Source organism: Sprattus sprattus (genome assembly GCF_963457725.1).
Source record: "Sprattus sprattus genome assembly, chromosome: 5".
NCBI lineage: Eukaryota > Metazoa > Chordata > Actinopteri > Clupeiformes > Clupeidae > Sprattus > Sprattus sprattus.
Genome location: NC_137924.1, coordinates 42,385,383 through 42,405,382, shown reverse-complemented (window position 1 = coordinate 42,405,382; position 20,000 = coordinate 42,385,383). Strand labels below are relative to the sequence as shown.

General features: G+C 48.1%; 1 protein-coding gene across 1 annotated transcript in view; it reads right to left on the bottom strand.

Moving 5' to 3' along the window:
- The window catches only part of hectd4 (HECT domain E3 ubiquitin protein ligase 4), a gene marked incomplete at its 5' end in the record, with an annotated part of 72,567 nt that overhangs the window by 9,477 nt on the left and 43,090 nt on the right, over positions 1-20,000 (bottom strand). The window contains 27 exons of the mRNA XM_080839312.1: positions 887-1,108; positions 1,970-2,073; positions 2,593-2,748; positions 3,079-3,198; positions 3,483-3,629; positions 4,512-4,702; positions 6,169-6,292; positions 7,208-7,311; positions 8,059-8,204; positions 8,516-8,739; positions 9,182-9,389; positions 9,647-11,151; positions 11,546-11,725; positions 12,166-12,371; positions 12,663-12,793; positions 13,154-13,359; positions 13,668-13,849; positions 14,201-14,361; positions 14,564-14,700; positions 14,916-15,047; positions 15,624-15,750; positions 15,931-16,067; positions 16,495-16,732; positions 17,236-17,399; positions 17,607-17,686; positions 17,905-18,053; positions 19,750-19,911. Of these exons, the coding sequence (XP_080695438.1) occupies positions 887-1,108; positions 1,970-2,073; positions 2,593-2,748; positions 3,079-3,198; positions 3,483-3,629; positions 4,512-4,702; positions 6,169-6,292; positions 7,208-7,311; positions 8,059-8,204; positions 8,516-8,739; positions 9,182-9,389; positions 9,647-11,151; positions 11,546-11,725; positions 12,166-12,371; positions 12,663-12,793; positions 13,154-13,359; positions 13,668-13,849; positions 14,201-14,361; positions 14,564-14,700; positions 14,916-15,047; positions 15,624-15,750; positions 15,931-16,067; positions 16,495-16,732; positions 17,236-17,399; positions 17,607-17,686; positions 17,905-18,053; positions 19,750-19,911 (5,643 nt within the window). The remainder of the gene's footprint in view (positions 1-886; positions 1,109-1,969; positions 2,074-2,592; positions 2,749-3,078; positions 3,199-3,482; positions 3,630-4,511; positions 4,703-6,168; positions 6,293-7,207; positions 7,312-8,058; positions 8,205-8,515; positions 8,740-9,181; positions 9,390-9,646; positions 11,152-11,545; positions 11,726-12,165; positions 12,372-12,662; positions 12,794-13,153; positions 13,360-13,667; positions 13,850-14,200; positions 14,362-14,563; positions 14,701-14,915; positions 15,048-15,623; positions 15,751-15,930; positions 16,068-16,494; positions 16,733-17,235; positions 17,400-17,606; positions 17,687-17,904; positions 18,054-19,749; positions 19,912-20,000) is intronic.

Genomic DNA, 20,000 nt, shown 5'->3' with positions numbered 1-20,000 from the left:
GGGGAGAGATATAAAAATGAGTGTCTCTAGCCAACAGTTAGACAAGGAGGGGGTAGTATTATGGTGTGGGGTGCCATTTAATCCTCAGGAACAGATGACTTTGGCGAAATTGATGGCATCATGGATAAGAAAGTATACCATAACATTCTGGTGAGGCATGGAGTACCTTCTGGGACTGGCGTTAATGGGCCTGGATTTATTTTCCAAGAGGACAAGGACCCTAAACATTCTTATAACTATTGCCAGTACGACCTGTGGCAGAAGGAATCCTCTGGAACATTGAAAATTATGGACCGGCCCCCTCAAAGTCCGAACCTCAAACCCATCAAGCAAATTTGGGGCGAGTTGGAAATTAAACTGGACAGATCTAGTGTACATTCAAAGGAAAGCCTTTAGCTTGAGTTGCAGAAGGCATCGGATAACATTAGTGTTGAAGTTCTCAAGAAATATTTTGACTCTATGCCAGAGAGATGTGCTGCTGTAATTGCTGCCAAAGGTGGGCGTACCAAATATTAGAGTTAAAAGTGGATAAAAACAGTAGGAATCACTTCATCTGATATTTGTTGTGCTCAGAACAACCATCTGCATGTTTCATTTACATTATGAAATTAAATAATGTTTCGGAGACAAAAAAAAGGTCAATATTCTCAGATCTGTAAGGTGTTCTAATAATTTTGGCCACCACTGTACATATATTTTTATATTTATTATATATATATATTTTCCTACTGTTCTGGTGGTTGTGTCCATGGATTTCTGTGTATTAGTATGCACTTCCAAGCTTCCACAACAAGATACCAAGTATAGAAGTGTGTGTGTATATGAGTGAGCTATAGAGTGACTGTGTGTGTGTGTGTGTGTGTGTGTGTGTGTGTCGGTGTCTTACGCTTTCAAACTTCTTGACGTAGTTGTAGGTGAGCAGGTCAGCCTCGTGCAGGTCAGTGTCGGGGTCGAGTGGCTCGCCGACCAGGCCTTTCCAGAAGGATCCGAGCAGGTCGAGTGGCAGCGGCACGTCGGCGCGGATGGCGATTCCCAGCAGCTGACCGAACAGGTGCAGCAGCTGCTCTTCCGCATAGGTGATGGGACAAGGCGTCAGGATGAACTTCCCCTGGAGAGAGACACACACACACAGACACACACACACACACACACACACATTAAAAACAAGGAGAGACCCCCACCCACCTACCCAAACGAACACACAGACGGGGCAAAGAGACACCCACCCATGTTTGTATAAACATGCATACACATACACCCACACAATAGTGGACAAAGTGACAACAACAACCCCCACGTGTATAAAAACAGGTCTTGCCACATACACACACAGTCATAGTGACAAAAAAACACAATCCACACAGTCAAAACATGTTTACTGCATAACTCTGTACGGTCCATTGTATGTAGTGCATGATGGTGCATAATGGTGTGCTAACGGTCACATATTAGAATGTAACGTCAATTGTTTTTAGACTTTGTATTTCTTAATATGTTTTTAGACTTTGAATCTCTTAATATCAGAGGTGACTAAAGTGTATCTCTTATTTGTGGTTGGAAGTGGTGTATTTCGTTACATGTCCTGACCAATGTTTTCATTAAACGTCCATTTGTGCGTGTCCATAGCAACAACACACTACAACATGAAACATGAAATCACTCCAAGCAATATACATTTGATTGTATTTGTTATTACTTGAGGTTATTTCAATAATTGACAATTTTAAGCTTGGCCTACAATTTTATGGGAGCGATGAGGGTCAGGTGGGGCTTGAAAAGTTCAAAGTGGGGAATGTCAGAAAAAGTTTGAGAACCACTGCGGTATCCACACACGACACACAATCCACACAGTCAAAACATGTTTACTGCATAACTCGGTCCATTGTACGGTCCATTGTATGTAGTGCATGAGATATCATTTCCGTGTTATGTTATGTGTTCAGTGTACATGAAGGCGTGTGCCGCTTACCTTGTTCCGATTGGCTGCCGCGCTGGGGCAGGGGAGGAGCAGAGAGAGGGCGGAGCTTTGCAGCTCCTTGCAGACCTGCCACAAGAAATGGCGGAACGACCCACCTGAGAGTGAGGGAGAGAGAGAGACAGAGAGAGACAGAGAGAGAGACAGAGAGAGAGACAGAGGAGTTGAGTGACTGTGAGGTTGTCAGACACATAGTCAGGAGGTCTTTATCAGCTGGAGGCCACTGACAGACATTTTTGACATTCAGGGTCAGAAAATAAGGCGTTCTAAACACTGACGAGTAGATAAGAACCAGATAACTACCAGAAGGGGAGAGAGGGGGGAAATAGAGGGGGCAACGGAAGGGGGGTGTGAACAGTGAAAAGCATGTTTGATGGTAAACAAGTGTGTGGAGAAAAACAGCATGTGAAAGGAGGGAGCGAATGTGTGAGTAACAGTGTGTGTGAGAGAGTGTGTGTGTGTGAGTGTGTGTGTGTGTGTGTGTGTGTGAGTGTGAGAGTGTGTATGTGTGTGTGTGAGTGTGAGAGTGTGAGAGTGTGTATGTGTGTGTGTGTGTGTGTGAGAGTGTGTATGTGTGTGTGTGTGAGTGTGAGAGTGTGTATGTGTGTGCCACTGACTGGTGCCGTGGACCTCCTCGCCGGTGAAGCGGATGTTGAAGGCGTAGGTGGGATCTCCTCCGCTGGCCAGCTTCACACACAGCTGTGACGAGGGCACAGACGCCAGCTGCCTCGCCGCCTGGCAGAAGTAGGTGTTCTCCGGGGAGCGGATCTCTCCTGCGGTGACACACACACACACACACACACACACACACACACACACACACACACACACACACACACACACACACACACACACACACACACACACACACACACACACACACACACACACACACAGCACACACACACATACACTAAAATCAGATTTATATTCTTAAATCTTCGATCCCCAAAGTATCCTTAGCCAGTCTCTTGTATCATTCCTCTGAGGTTTCCTCCTCTGAAACAGGTGCACAGATGATCCCAGTGCAAGGAGAGGGCAGAGCTAAAGCCAACCAGAGGAGCAGACACTGCAGGGCGGCGGGTCTCTCCTCTCCCACTCACCTCCCACCATCTCTAAGGGGTCCAGCGTGATCTCGGGGGCGGCGTGGTCGGCCGTACGCTGCACAGTGGCGTTGAGCACGCGGTTCATCACCGTCACTTTGGTGTCGTAGTACACCAGACCTGAGCAGACAGAACAGTGCTTGAGCAGGGGCCAACGGTGCAGTGTGCTCTGGGTGTGCTCATGTGTGTGTTTCACCTTAAATAATGATTTTATTTTGTATTATTTTACAATAAAAAGTGTAGTCCTATCAATGATTCATTTTGCTGATGTTCTGCAAAAATATGCAAAACTGAATGTGCTATATACATATTTTTTTTTTTTACTTTTACAGTGAATGTATTATTGTGCATATAGGAGTGAGACTGTGCATGCGTGTGTGTGTGTGTGTGTGTGTGTGTCTCACCTTTGGCCTCACACAGCAGGGAAGCGATGCTATTCTGGTAGGTATGCGTCTGGCGCAGCTCCACCAGGGGCAGGAAGAAGCTCTCCAGCGTGTTATTGAGGGACTGGAGAAGGGCGAAGCGCAGACGCAGACTTTCCACCGGAACACCTGCACAACAACAACAACAACAACAACACTGAGGATAGTCTAAAGGAACTTTGCATTTTCCCCAACAAATTGTATATGAGCAAACTGGCATTATTATGTGAATGGTCAAAATGCACATAGATGCGTAAACCCTCCGCCATCAAATATATATTTGAACAAGAATCTGTCTAGATTAAAGTAACACTATGGAGTTTCTGGAGCCGCCAGGTAGGGGGCGACTTTCTGCTGGACTATTCAGTAACTTATTTGCTGTCTTGCTTTGTCTTGTTTGATGTTGCTTGATGTGTGACTGTGTTAGGAAAGTTGTTGGCAAGCTAGCCAACATAGCTTTCACAATAACATAAAGAAGCTCACGCAAGAGCATTTATTACTAGCATCAATGTACAAACGTGTTATAACAAGCTTGCTAACATCGCTAACGAGATGTCTTGCTAGCGGCTAAACTTAGCGAAACCTTTTGAAATTAGCAAGCAAGTGCATCAGAAGACAAAGCAAGACAGCAAATAAGTTACTGAATAGTCCAGCAGAAAGTAGCCTGCTACCTGGCGGCTGCAGAAACGCCAAAATGTTTAAGCACTCATAATGTCTTTAAGCACTCATAATGTCTAATTATGGATGAAACATTCATAATATGTTATAGATATTATTCATAATATATTGCATAAATTACATAAGTATATCGTTTTTTGTGTGTGCAGATTTCACATGTCCCTTCCTCCTACCCTCCTGGCACAACTGATTCCAAAAGCTCTTGTAAGCATCTCTGTTTCAGGACTACAGAGCTGGTCAGCTGCTTAGTGTGCATGCCTAAGGTGATGCCATGTCTGGGAGGGAATGAGGAAAGCGGCCTCAGAGAGTTGTGATGGTGTGTCTGAGTCTTACTGAGGAGACTGGCCACGCGGGGGTCGGCGGCGTCCGTGGGGTCCAGGTAGACCTCGTGGGGGTGTAGGCGGGCGGGGGTGATGGCCAGGTGGCGGCACAGGCGGTTGATGTACTGCACCATTGCCACGTCCATCTCCAGAGTCCACTTACGGCTGGCCTTCTGGGCATGCCGCGCGTCGATGCACGTACACCTGCAAACACACACACACACAAGGAAGGATACGCTAGGGCAGGGGTTTTCAACCAGGGGTCTGCGGCCCCCTGGTGGTCCGCGACGGCATTGCAGGGGGTCCGCGACATGAGCTTATGTTGATCAGTTCACCATTAAACATTTTTTTTATATTGATATATTCTTTCTCAAATAAGAAAAATATGTCAATCTAAATAGTCTGAATAGTCACATGGCCTGAAATATACTTATGCATACCCATATTCAGCGAAGAAATTACACTGACAAGTGCTACAGGCAGAATATCTGTGCAGGGGAAGGGGTGTGGCGACAGGGGCGGTTACAAACACGCATGCATTCTAGTCAGAATGGTGGTCCCTGGGACAAAACCAGTTGAAAACCCCTGCGCTAGGGGGTCGCGAGAGGAACGAGAGAGCTGGCAGTAGGGGTGGGGCAAAAAATAGGTTATTCGATTTTTTTCAATTCTCTCTAAAACGATTCTGTCTCGATTCAGAAAAGTTCATAATCGATTTTGTAATAATAGTAAAAAGAAAAATGTTTTCTTTTTTTTCACATCCATTTTATGTTGAAATGCAAGCTGTATCGATTATTGCATTGTTCATAGAAAGTCAAAATTGCAACAAGGAAAAGCTTTTTCTCTAATAAAAAAAAGAGAATGTAATTCATCTGTTGATTTTCCATAATTATCAAACACAAAGTAGGAAGTGATTTTAGACTCTGAGTAGCAAACTCGAATGTTTTAAAAGTCGAAATGCATCGATAATCGTTTTATCAGTTTAGAATTGATAATCGATAATCGGTTTAGAATCGATAATCGGTTTAGAATCGAATCGTTGACCTCTGAATCGGAATCGAATCGTGAGGTGCTAAGAGATTCCCACCCCTAGCTGGCAGGCTGTGTATCAAAAAGTGAGGACACGGAGTTCTGAAACAAGCAAATACTGGAGACATGACGGCCAAGAAGACCATCACTAGGAGTCATAAATGACAACTGAGTTTATTTACTCCGAGTTACTGCTGAGTCATTTTACCACACAGTCCATTAGACACAGATTACAATAGCATTTCCACTAACTGAGTATAGGTTGAGTAGAAGGAGTATAGGCCCACATCACCGTCAAATATCTATTTTGTAAAATGTGTTAAAATAATGCAGACTCATTCATCCAAACTAGAACTCAAACTAGAATGCACAGCATAACATGGCAGATTTGAGCAGTGTCTACTCTGTTGGCTGAGTCTGTGTCTATTCTTGTTCTGTCTGTATATTGGAGGTACAGAAACGCTCTAGCCATTGGTGACATTCTATGACTGGACTGGGTGTACTGTTCCCAGGGACTGGAACACACACACAAACACACACACACACACGCACACACACACACACACACACACACACCATGTTATGTGTCTGGGATGATGCAAGAATTGTGGGTCATGAGGAGGGGGGGGGGAACTGAGGCTGACCTTTCAAAGTGGAGGTCGTAACCGCAGGCGAGGATGGCCCGCCACACACTGCGGATGTCTTGCTTGGCCCTGTCCACCGTGAACTTCTGGAAGCCCTCCAGGGTCAGGAACTTCTCCTCAGGGACTGGGGGTGGGGGTGGGGCGACACATGTGACATAACGCATGTCAGGACGTTGAAAACATCGCTCTACACAGCACACGGACATGTTTTTCATAGTCATGTTGCGTATGGTTCTACGAAAACAGGTGTCCTATATCTAGGGCTGCTGGGAGACGTAGACATAAACAGGGGCGGTTAGGCAACGTATACAAAACATATTTAGCATAGAGTCATAAGGATGCACGAGGACACTGAAACAAACAAGCGGAGCCAAACCTGCACACAAAGGTCTGGACACAATATATAAACACTATTTATATTTACATGGCTCATTTATGCATTAAGCAGATGCTTTTATCCAAAGCGTCATTGACATTACTAGGCTATGTGTGCTTCCCCAATGTACCCAATGACCTTGGTGTTATGAGCACCTTGCCCTACCAGCTGCCCTGCCAAAGGAGCCACAGGGACACTATATAAATGCCTCGGGTTAAGGAAGGGAGAATGTGTAGTCCTCCGGTAAGTATCGAAAAATAAATCCAGACAGAACTAACTGTTTTTTTCCGTTACTGACCGGCGGACTATACATTATCCCACTTGTTATAGTTACTTGCCAAAACGATAAGACATTCTTTCAAAATACCTACTTATTTAGATTTTCTTGCTCTCCTAAGAAGAAACAATTATTAACACAAATAGATCTTGCGGAATAAATTAAAAGATGTGAAGTACAAGCACAAAACCTGTTGCCAATGGCAGCGGTCATTCATTTTTTCAGACCTCCGAACGTTGGGGTGGCTCATTTAAAATCAATGGAACTCTCTGCAACATTCTGAGGAGCCGTATAATAAGGGAACATTAAACTACCCACGCGTCTTACTCCCAGCAAGCAAACACCAGGTGAGACTGATATTGTGCCACTGGTCTAGGGGGGCCTACCTTCCAGCTTCTTGGCTGGGGATTTCTCCAGGTCTTTGTCATCGGCCCGCGCTTTCTCTGGGGATTTGGGCTTCAGGACCGGTTTCTTCTCACTCAGAGCCGTCCTGTTGGGGGGGGACAGATATAACCTGAACACGTGGGAGGATAGTTTCTGTCATTTACTCTCTTTTTTTAGGCAGCAGGACACACAAATGTAGCTTTGACACTAAGTAAGCACTGTTTTAAATGTATCACACACTCATTACCACCTAAACAAAGAGCTACGTGAGAAGAGGCACACCATCACAAATGCAGTCACACCAACAATGTCCCTGCCACCTGATGTAAGTTATGGAGCCTACCTTTAATGGCTGACTGTTTAAGTTACTGATGAATTTGAGAATTTTTTTTTAGACCATATTTAAAGCAGTAGCCTAAGGTTCAGATCCATAAAATGTTTTGACAAATTCAGTGTCCCCTAATTGTCCATTCTGTGTGTGTGCCAAACAAACAAACAAAGAAAAAAAACCCTGCCGTTCATACACAGTCCTGGCTCTGTAAATGGGTAACAAAGAAAATGTCTCAGACTATGTCATACAACATTTGAACCAATTAACATTTTGCTTCAGGAGCATGGAAGGGAGCGCTGTGAAATCTGATTGGCTCTTGAGCTCAAATATTAAACATCCTTTCGTCAGCATCGCGGGCTGTACCTTAGGCAAAACAACAGCGTGATAGACTGAATATGACAGTCCTCAAGAGCAGTGAAGGAGAAGAGAGAGAACAGGAGGGCCAGTGAAGGAAGAAAAGACTGTTGAGGAGGAGGCTCGAAAGCATACATGACTGAGTTTAAAACTGTGGAGGGGTCGTACCTGACGCTGTTGAGCACAGACTTCTCCTTGCTGGGGGGTTTGGTGATGGCTCTCTTGGTGCTCACCACCTTGCCCTGGTGCTGCTCTTTGCCCGCCTTGCTGTACTTGCTCTTGTTGGGCTTTGCGGTCCCGTACTTGCGCAAAATCTACAAAAACCAAACAAACAAACAAACAAACAAAAATCTCACACAACAATATAGACACATAGCTATGAATTGACAGTTTTTTTTCGAGATTTGAGCATGTCTTACCAACTTATTTACATTTACCATTGCTAATTTACAAGTTTCACATCAATACTATGAATACATTTTCCGTCGTTAATGCATGAAGAATAAAATACTTACAAGCATGCCTTATCCACCATTTAATGTGTGCTTAATGTGTACAGCAGCATATAAGGCCAAAATGAACAGCTGGCGAGTGTGGGATGGTGGAGTATGGTGTGGCATCATACCTGAGTGAGCTGGTCCTCCAGCACTTTCTTTGGTGGCCGCACGTGCGTGAAGAAGACGTGCAGCAGGTTGCCTGGCGTCTGGGAGTTGATCTGCTCCTTGCTCAGGTAGATGTCAGCCACTTTGACGGGCTTGGTGGGGGTCAGGCTGAGCATCTGCTCCGACAGGACGCAGCTCTTGAAGATGTCCGTGAGGACGTCCCGGGCACCGGGGACCAGCTTGTCACCTGAAGAACGCAGGAGGGAGTTCAGCTTGTGGGACATACATACCTCACACCAGTGCAACAACGGCATGGTAAAGCAACAGACTGTGAACGGCACTGCACTCATTTTAATTGCAAATACATTTCTGAATAATGAATGATAAAACAATCAGTCAATCAATCAATATATGGGTTGATTCTGGGTAGACCTGACACACTCTTACTAGGATTGCGCTGGATAAAAAAAAAAACGTACTGTGCAGAATCTGGCTATAATTTGAAATTCAGCACCTTTCATCTGACGAATTTTGACTTTATATTTGGTAGCGGTAGGACATATTGCTGTGTCCATACTAATTGGTGTCCATTTCTGAGGTTTGCTCTATTGGTCGTAGCATTCCATGGAGGTACATCATTAGTAGGCAAAAGGAAACTGCTTATTGGATGGGATGTGGGATCAACTGACCTCGGATGGTCTTATCCAGGAAGTAGTCCTCGAGGGCGGAGCTCCCCTGAGTGTCAAACAAGCTCTGGTTGACACTGGAGGCAGTCAGTATCTCCTCATTGGTCATCTCCATTAGCTCCTCCTCCCCCTCCAAGCTGGACAGGCCAATCAAGTCACTGCTGTTGAAGAGGCTGGCACGGATCTTCTCCACCTTGGCACGAGCTCGAACCTAAAGGCCAAAGGGTCAATTACGACTATGTCAGATCGTTATATACAGTATAAATGAGCCAACTCTGGGTTTAAAGCAGCGTGACCTTTCCACTATGGGCAAATGTACAAATGTAGGTAAATATACGACAACCTAGACATTCTTGGACCTCCTACAGCCAAGACACAAATATGTGGAAATGTTTTGCAAAATGTAAATGAGATATTGTGCCACCGTTAAACCATTTCCATAAGCACTTAAACGTGTAAAATACTCACCTCTATGACTGCGTATCCTTTAATGGGAAGGCTCAGGCTGGCGTTGTTGTCCAGGGAGGTGACCGTGTACATGGATCCTCCGTCGGAGCCCGAGGCTGTGTCATTGCTGTCCGGAGGCTCCCCCAGACTGCCTAGGCTGCCCAGGCTCCCCGTGCTGCACAGGGAGGTGTCCAGGCTTTCCTGGCTGGACACGGTGTGGGGTTCCTGGCCAGGCCCCGGTGGGGGTGGTGGTGGTGGTGGAGGTGGCGGTGGGGTCAGGGGAGGTACGGCGTTGGGCTGTGCAGCGTTCGGCAGCTCCTGGTCCACGGAGAGCTCGCTGGCGGTGCGGGACACACCGCTCCCGCCTCCACCGCCCTGCGAGGAGCTGCAGACTGACGTCAGGCTGGTCGAGCCCGAGGCGCTGACGCTCATGGCCGGCGTGGCGCTGCTGGAGCTGTCTGGGCTCTCGGCCCGACCGCCAACACCAACACCACCCTGAGGCCCCGCGCGGTCAACGAGCTTCCCGTCCTGAAGCGTGGAAGTGGCCGGGGCCTTGGCCTTCTTAGGGTCCTCCTCCTGCAGCGGGATGAAGATCTCGTCCTTGAAGAGACCGCCGTGGGCGTTGCAGGCGCGGCGTATGGCACTGCGCACCGCCGCCTCCTCCAGGTGTGTGGGGACGCCGGAGATGACAAGCAACCGGCTGTGAGCGGTGGGGCCCACCAGCGCCTGGCAGGCATCGGCCACCGCGTCCCCCGTCACGCTCAGGCCCTGCGGGTCTTTGTTGGCCAGGTGGCGCATGATGATGAGCAGCGTCAGGCCGCGGTGGAACCACAGCATGTCCTCGGGCTTGCCGCCGGCCATGTTGAGCAGCGCGCTGTCGCTCTCCGAGAGCCGGGCTCCGACGGGGCCACCGCTCCTGCTCGCCGCGGTTCCTCCACGCTTCCCGGCCATGGCGGCCGCCACCGCCGACGACCCGCGCTCCCTCTTCAGCTTCACCTTCTTGCGCTTCGACAGAAGGCTGGGGCTGTGCGGCGTCTGTCCCGGCGAGGACGAAGACGACGACGAGGAGTCACTCAGGTTTGGTGCGCTGGCCGATGTCAGAGCTCCTCCAGTGCCACCCGTCCCCGAGCAGCCCACGCTGAGCGGCAGTGTCACCTCAGCCACGGCCAGGCACACCTCGGTGAGCGCGTGGAAGTAGGTGGAGAAGCGGCTCTGCTCCGAGGCCAGGGCCACCGCCGCGGCTGCCGCCGAAAATGCCTGCAGCCCCGCCGTGCCGCTGCTGCTGCTGCCGCCCCCGGCCGCCTGCAGCCAGCCCTGCGTCTCGCGGTCATACAGCTTGCGCAGCTCTGTCTGCAGGGCCATGAGGACGGCCAGGCAGGGGTTGAGCAGCAGGGCGATGGAGCTGGACAGCCCGGCGGGGCTCCGCCGCTGCTCCAGCTGGTGGACCTTGCGGAAGAGCTCAGCCAGCAGGTGGAAGACTAGCTCCTTGATGCTGGGCGCCAGGTCGGTGGTCCACAGCAGACCGCCTGAGGGAGGAGTGGGGGGGAGGGGCAGACAGCATAGCCTTATAACTCACTGGTCACTGGTAATAACAGATAACAATGGCTCCTCCTAATGTATCGGTACTTTACTTGCTTGGCCAGAGAGGCAATCTAACATGGCACGAAAAATTGCAAGTGACAACTTTTTGTAAATATGTAGACACTGAAATATCATCAAAACTTTTTTTTTTTTTTTTTTTTAAAGGAAATCAAAATTCAGGCTAATCAGTTTGCATTACACAAGAAATTAAGCCATCAAGTTCTGAAATCACTGACAAGTTTCCATAAGACCGAAGACCCAAGGATGAACTCCAGATGCTTCCATGTGCCAAAAAGTGCACACCACTTCAGGCACTACTGAGACACTCCTGAGACTCACCAAGCAGCTCCACCACCTGCAGCAGCACAGAGGAAGGGACGGTGTCCAGCTCGTCATCCGAGTGCTCACCGCCCTCGCCTGGCGTCCAGGTCAGCAGCTGCTCGGCAAACGCCAAGGCCAGTGGAAACTCCAGAGGCAGGGAGTGCAGTACTAGCACCGTGCCAGGTGGGGGAGACACACCTAAAAAAAACATTATACATCAGTAAGTTCAATAACAAAAAAGACGTGCAGTTCGTTGACTCGTAAACAGAATTACACCATATAGGTGTTCGCGCACACACACACACACACACACACACACACACACACACACACACACACACACACACACAGACACACACACACACACACACACACACACACACACACACAGACACAGACACACACACACAGACACACACACACACACACACACACACACACACACACACACACGAAACAATAGCTTTTTGTGAAGACAGAATTGATTACATTTTACTACAATTTCTCTCCAACAAAAAATTAGCAATCACTCGTTACTGGATATCATAACATGGTCCTTCCCATCTTCAAAGAGTTTGAGTGAGTGAGCATGTGTGTGTGTGTGTGTGTCTGTGTGTGTGTGTCTGCTGTGTCCTCACCTAGTTTGATGTGGACCTTGTCTGTGGGGATGACGACGGCAGGGTACTGGTTGGTGGTGGGTGGGGGCGTGAGGCCGGTGTTGGAGGGCGAGGCGTCCAGGGGGTAGCACACCGCCTCCATCAGGCTAAGCTGGCCGTTGCGTCGCACCTTGTGGCCCAGTCCGTACACCATCACCCGTGCCCAAGGGGCCTTGTACAGAGACGAGCTGGAGGGGCAGAGAAAACAAATAAACAGGAAGAAAACAGGAAAGAGAAATCAACTTAAGAGGAAGTCAATCAACAGGTGCTCAAAATGGATAGCAGCTCAGTTCCAGTCCCCTTATATGACTAGCTTTTCCATCACATACCTAACCGAAGAATGCTGACCACAGCAATGTTCACAATAAGCATCTGATTTCATTACATTTAGCATTTTACAAAGTGAACACATTTAAGATGAGCATTTTTCACACATTGTGTCACCCATTTTTAAGTAGATCCCTGGTATGTGAACTTACTCTTTGCGGTAGCCTAGTTGACTCTCCTTGCAGGAGACGACCACAAAAGCAGCCCCGGGGAAGTTGACGTCCATGCTGACCTTTGACTCGGTCACAGGAAACTCCTCTGAGGTGAACTGCTCTGGGGCCTGCTGGATTACAGAGCAGAAAATCACCCATGAGAGGGAGGATACAGCAGCGACTGTATTTAGAGGTGTATATACACAGGACATGACCTGTATCACCTCTACACACAGTCATTGCGATGAACAGACAGCACGCGCATGATACTTGTCAGGACAAGTAGGTCAGGGAAGTTTCATTAAGGTGACATGTGTTAAAGGTCAATATGACTAATACTCTGCTCAAAACTAAAATTAGACTTAAAAGTAGATTAAAATTCTCAAAAATATCTTGACTTAAGGCCCAATATGATAACCACCGGGAGCATCCATTCTCAGTATTTCACACTTATACTGTACTGTTGATGTTTGACATGTGGCGCTCCTCACCTGCAGGAAACAGCAGATCTGCTTGGTGAGTTCCAGCAGGCTGTCGTCCCCCTGGTGGAGGGCGCGGGTGATGGCCACGGTGAGCCACTCACGGATGTTCTGGGCGTTGCCCTGGTAGAAGAGCTCCGTGGGAGAGCAGCACTGGCTCTCTAAGTTGTGCAGCACCGACTGGGCCAGCAAGATGGAGCTGGAGCTGATGGTGCCGTCTGGAGGAGGAGGGAGGAGGGAGGAGCAGGGTGGTGATGGAGACAAATACGGAGTCGATGTGTGTGTGTGTGTGTGTGTGCGCGTGTGTGTGTGTGTGTGTGTGAGATAGATGGTTTACTTAAAAACGTAATACTCCTTAATACCGACAAAATGGCCTCCGATAAATAAAAGCAACAGCCTAGTGATGGACTAAGAATCTGTCCCACTATTTAGCAGAGATGTAGCAATGCAAAAGGTTCAAGTTTGGATACAAACCTCCAAGAGAAATGAGACCTAACATCAAGAGGAGGGGGAGGGGTGTACTAACCAGGCAGGGGCGGAGCAAGCAGCTGATTGGACAGGAGCTGCAGGTGCTCAAGGGTGATGTCGCGTACGGCGGGGATGTGGAAGAGCCGTGTGAAGGTGTGTGGGCTCTTGGGGGCGAAGATGTTGAGCAGCGCCATGCGACAGTAGATACGCGCCAGGGCGCTCTCACACCTCAGCAGCTCCCTGCAACCACACACATCACACTCACCTCATATGCAACGGCAATAGGACACAGACATATTTGACAGAACTTCATGCTCAAACAGCGAGAGATCTCATAGCCCCACGGATAAATAACTGCTACAGTAACGTTATATGAACACATAAAGAAATCTTTCCAATCGAAAAATGTCACACTGGATTGGTTGTGCCTGTTGAAGAGGCCTGGCTGAGAATAAAAACTCTTTTAAGTGAATGTGTGGGGGCTGTAATGAAATGTCACCTTCAAAGAGCTCCTTCATCAGGAGACGTGGGTTGTAGTCAGTAATCTGTGTGGGCATGTTAGGTGTGCACTGTACTCAGCCAGTGGGTTACCTGTGGATCTGGATGTTGCTGCTGTCCAAAGAGACCAGGCCATTGGCTGCAGTTCTCCGGGAGCCTGCCGGGGGGCGCTCTAACATCTCGATGGGGTACCAGTACCGGACCAGAACGCCCTCGCTACGCAGGTACGTCTCCACCTGGACGAGCTCATTCACCTGAGAACACACACACGTACGCAGACATAACGCAGTGTTACTCCATTCTGTGTTTCCACACACTGTGTGAAGTATGCAGACCTTAACACAAATACTCAGTGGTGTGCTATTATCTTGGCCTGAATGCTATTACTAAAATCCTGATTCTCCTACTGTACTTAACACTCCACCACACTCCTGTAAAGGTTCCCCTGGATCTTACCGAATCCACATCCAGGACGACCCCATGCAGGCCAAATGTCTTGAGCATGCCCCTGATGGCAAACTTGGGCAGGGCGGTGCCCCCCGTGGTACTGCTGGTGTTGTTGCAGTCGGGGCACCGGATCACCACCATCAGCCCTGTGACAGACAAACATTAAAGACATCTAGTCCCAACTGTGTCAATGTGTATGTGTAGCACAGAGTGTGAAAGTCTATTAGATTGTGTGTGTGTCACTGTTCGTCTACAAAATGCACCAAATTATTTATGTTGAAGATCATGTTTATAAATGTTCATATACTGTGGTATGGTATGTATAATTTGTGTTTGTGTGACTGGTCTGTGGGTAGGGCACCTTTGCGGACTTTGTCGATGGTGAATTTGTTGGCCTCGTCCTTGATGTCCTCGATGGTGGGCAGGTAGAGGGGGATGCCGCCGTTCTCCTCGTACAGGAACTCCACTGTTTGCCTGGCAATATCCACCATGCCTTAAGCACGGCCACAAAAAGCAAACACACGTGGTCAAGACGCACAAATGAGCACGCACACAGTCAACACAAGTACACTCACGTTGTCAGTCCAAGAATAATACAGGAGAAAGAAGCTAGAATGTAAAAGACCTAAAAGGGGTCAAACAGGATTCAACAGAGACTGTAAAACAAATGCTAATGAAAACTTCACCCCTTTAAAAATACATTATTAGATTCAATTAGGTCATATGCTGACATATGCTAATACGCATGTTTACTATGTATGGAGTCTTAAGCCGCTAGTCTCTCCGTCAATTGCCACAATTGTAATTAAGTTAGCTGTTAGCAGCTTTGTCCTTGGAAAGAGCCTTGTTATTACAACAGCAACATTTCTATTCACTGGCTTAAGGTTCCTGCGGAGTTAAAAAAAAGAAAACAAACAAACCTTTTATCAGTGTTGTGTTTTACATTGGCATGGCAACAAAACTGTGTGCTACTATATGAAACCCTGTGACGATCAACAAGAGGGTGTTTTACTGTGTAAAAAAAACCCGACCTGGGTGGTGATTGATGGGCACAAGGCAGCAGACTCACCGAGTTGGAGGGCGCCTTTAATCTGGTCCAGGCCCGACTTTCTCTCCGCCTCGTTCCTGAAGCGCCGGCGGATAGTGGGGAACACCTTAGTCTCCCAGGCCTTCACCAGCAGGGCATAATGATCCTCCTGAGAGAGATAGACAGAGAGGGAGAGGGAGATAGAGAGAGAGAGAGAGAGAGAGAGAAGGAGAGAGAGAGGGAGGAGGGGGAGGGAAACAGGGCAGATGGGGTCATTTCATTAACCCACACAGTGACATATTTTTGACTGCTGTCTTCCTACACTCTAAGAGACCAACACTGTCCTCACCCTTGGCATGTCCTCGTCGTCCTCATCGTCGCTCTCGTCGTCGGCCAGGGGTGGGGGGTGAGGGTCGGGGCCTGACGTCACCAGGTTCTCGTAGCTCAGCTCCATTTTGTAGTGACACGACGCATCACTGTTGTACTCTGTGGAGAAAAGAACGCCAATGGTGAGGATTCTTACAAACCGCCAAACCATTTCATGTTATTCTTAAAGCAACGTTACCATTGTACAGCAACATGCCTTATAAGTCTTATTTGAGTAGCCACAGCTGTGGATATGGACAATTCCCACAACACACTGAGGTCACACTTCAACATTCATTTAGCATAATTCACCACCCAATTGTTCATAGCCATCTACAGAAAAATACACAGCTGAACTGCTTTCAAATATGAATTACTCATAGAGATAGATTAGCAAAGGTAACTCTGATCCAAAGCCCTATTTGATATCAGCTACTGATAGTTGTTGACAGCTGTAATGACAAGTTGGCAGGTAAGCAAACTGTTGACACCCAAGCAGGTTGAAACATTCCCAAACTGTTGACCCCCAAAATTGTTGAATGCTTACGCTGTTGGGAGGTTGCCACGGCGGCAATGCGGCACGGGGGGCCATGGGAGCCCGGGTCCGATGCCACGCTGGTGCCGGCGTCGTTGTCACTGTCGGAGGCCATGGCGAAGGGCAAGGCCTCGAAGTTGGCACTGATCTCCTCGGACAGGTCCACACACAGGTCAGCAGCGTTACGGTGAGCCTGGCCCTCGGCGTAGGCAAACGGCCCGCACCCGAAGTTGGCACGGATCTTCGTGTTCTATGGAGACGGGACAGAAGGGACATTTGATTTTAGTGGAAGCACAAGTAAATCATCCCGTCAACACACAAAAACATCATCAGATGGAGGCTCCTACACATCCAGTCAAAGCTCAAAGGCACATATGTGACAAAAACATCTTTACATTCTGAGGAGAGGGGGGTCAATAGGGTTGAGCTTGAATTTAAAAACAGTGATTTTAATAAAGGCAACAATCCCCTCCCATTGACCCACAAAAACATCATCAGATGGGTTCCTTTACAATCAATCAAAGCTTAAAGTACACATTTGCCTGTGAAGCCAAAAGACGAAGAAACACATTAAGCAAATAAGTAACTTTAGCCACAACTCGACAATCTGTAGTCAACAGTCTGACTTTTATATCTATACCGAGGAAAACAATCAATTTCAAATCACAAGATTAGAGTTCCGGTAAGATTTGTGCCAGATGTAAAAAAAAAAAAAAAAAAGAAAAAGAAAAAGATTGTGAACAAAATAAGAACCTTCTTCTGGATGTGCACCAGCGGCCACATGCCTCCAGCCACTTCCTCCAGGTAGGGGCTCAGCTTCTGGCCACAGTAGGTGAAGTACACGCGGCCCTTGGGCGCCTGTCCCGGGGGTGGAGGGGTGCCCTCGGAACGCTCCCACCCAATACCTGCAACGTCACCTGGAGAACGACGACAGACCTTTTAGAAACATTCCTCACGTGATATTCCCTCAGTGAACTTCATTTTCATGTGTTGAATGTCTCCAGTCCTTTAACTATGAATGAGAAGTGGAACTCTGAAAGTGGGGAAACCCCCATCCTGACATGCTTTGGTATGTGAAAGGCTGCCGAGGAAGAAAGATAAGGAGGATGATTTTTCAAGCTCACCAGGTAGCAGGGCCACATCCAGCCTCACACTCTTCCACTGCAGCAAACTGGAGCCGTTATAGTGCACCGCTCTACCATTACTGAGAGAGAGAGACAGACACAGAGAGAGAAAGAGACAGAGAGCGAGAAAGGGGAGAGAGGGGGAGAAGAGAAAGCGGGGAGGAGAGAGAGAGAGAGAAAGAGGGAGAGAGATATAAACATTTATAAAAGAGAGATGAAGATAGTGCTGATTTAACGCTGAAACAGAGAAGACAGCTTCTGGAGAGGAAAAGGTCAAAAGAGGTCATGAGCATCATACTTGTGGAAGAGGCAGGTGCCCACGGGGTTAGTCCACGCCCCGTCTCTCTTCTCTGCCTCGGTGGCGAATCCAAAGGACACGATGGGGCCGCTATCATCCTCGGAATCTCCGTAGGAAACCACCTCTATCTCCCAGTAGAAGGAAGGAGCCTGGACAGACAACAGAGTGACATCAGTGTGAAGGCTGTTTAGGATGCCTTGTGTTGTGTTGTAGTATAGAGAAGGCAGAGTTGAGTTAGCATTGTTAACTGCATGCACAGTGAATCTGTTCTTTCCACCTGATTTCAGACAGAATTGAACATGAAATACACCCATATATGTGGGGTCCTCTGACTGCTGTGTTTAAATGTACATGAGTGAAAGTGAAAGTGAAAGTGAAAGTGAAAGTGAAAGTGAAAGTGAAAGTCCTCTCTATGGCAGAGGTGGTGTAGACACACACACTCTGAAATTAACCTCTGCATTTAACCCATCCAGGGAAGTGACACACACACACACACAGTGAAGTGAAGTAACACTAAACCGGAACAGTGGGCTGCCATTGGCGGCGCCCGGGGAGCAGTGATCGGGGTTAGGTGCCTTGCTCAAGGGCACTTCAGCCGTGGATGTGGGCATGGGAGAGCAGTGGTCTACCACTTCCCCCGCCCACATTTTTCCTACTGGTCGCGTACGGCTTTACACACTGTGCGTACATTCTGCTACGCAAGAAGAGTCGTCCTTATCTGACAATGTATGGCAGGAAATAAAAGTACGGACAACTAATGCCCAGCATTGACGCTGCAGATACAGAGCTGGAGCTGGGGAAACAGCTAAATGAGTTACAGCCAAAACGCAGTAAGCTTTGTCAAGCTCTGGAAAGTTCGGCACATTTCTACCCAAACATTCTTTGCGTCCTGAACGTCTTGTTGACAATGCACGTTTTCACAGCGTCTGCTGAGCGGTCATTCAGTACAAGTAGGGCTGAAACACACCAAACAGGGTTTTAAAACCGCAGACGCATCAAAAACATTCTAGTGAAGTGCGACGAGCAAAACAGCCCCAGGCGCACCAGGTTGTTTTGCCATGGCGCCTATGAAGCGGAGCTGCGTGGGCAACCTGTCTGGGCCGAGTGTGACATTGATGAGCGGTGCGCCTCCGCGCCTTGCGCTGAAAAGTTGAGAATATTTCAACTTTTAAGCGCACCTAAGAAATGCTGGAAAGATGCGACACCCGGCGGATTAAAGGCGCAGACTTAAGGCACCGTAGGAAACAATGGTTTGGCTAGTGTGACGTTTTTAGAAACACGTTTGGTGTGTTTCAGCCCTGAGGCATCTTAACACATATCTACTAATTACAATGAATGACAAAAGACTGGCGGACTTGCTCTCATGAATATTCACACAGATTTAGAAATCGACAGCGAAGAAGTACTAAAACAATGTGATGCCATTGGCAGAAGGAGAATCAACTTCAATAAGAAGGGCAATGCGTTTTGGCTGTAACCCATTATTGGCGCGTGTCTGTGTGTGTTAACGGGCGTGCCTTTATTTTCGTGGCTCTGTGCGTACCTCACAATTTTTTTCTGCAGGCGCCCCTGTGTACATACATGATGTTAAACTGCTGAAATAGAATTTGATTACTTCAACCTTAAACTATTTGATGCGCGTGCGTGTGTGTGTCCGGTGCGTCCTGTGTCGCCACTGTATATGCATGTGTGTGTTCCTGTGTGTCGTTTGAGCGAATAAAAAAAACTGACTGAAGTCAGCCTTGTTTGTTTGTTTGTTTTGTTTGTTTTTGTGTGTCTACACATTGTCAGACTGCATGGTGTTGCGTTAATTGTACACAGAAAGAGCCCGCGTGGCCGTCCCACCTGCACTGGAACAGGAGAGGTGGCGTAGATGAAGGTGCCCCTGGGAAGGCCGCCTCCAGCGCTGGGGTCAGCCAGGAAGGTCACGGAGGTCAAGTGGGAGGAGAACATGCAGGCGCGGACCGGTGGGAAGACCCGCGATGGACACCAGGTGATCTCCTTTGGCTGGGGGAGAGCGTCAGAATAGGGCGTGAGTGTGTGCGCATGTGTGGTATATTGACCACAGTTTGAAATGAGATGTGACTGATCTCAGA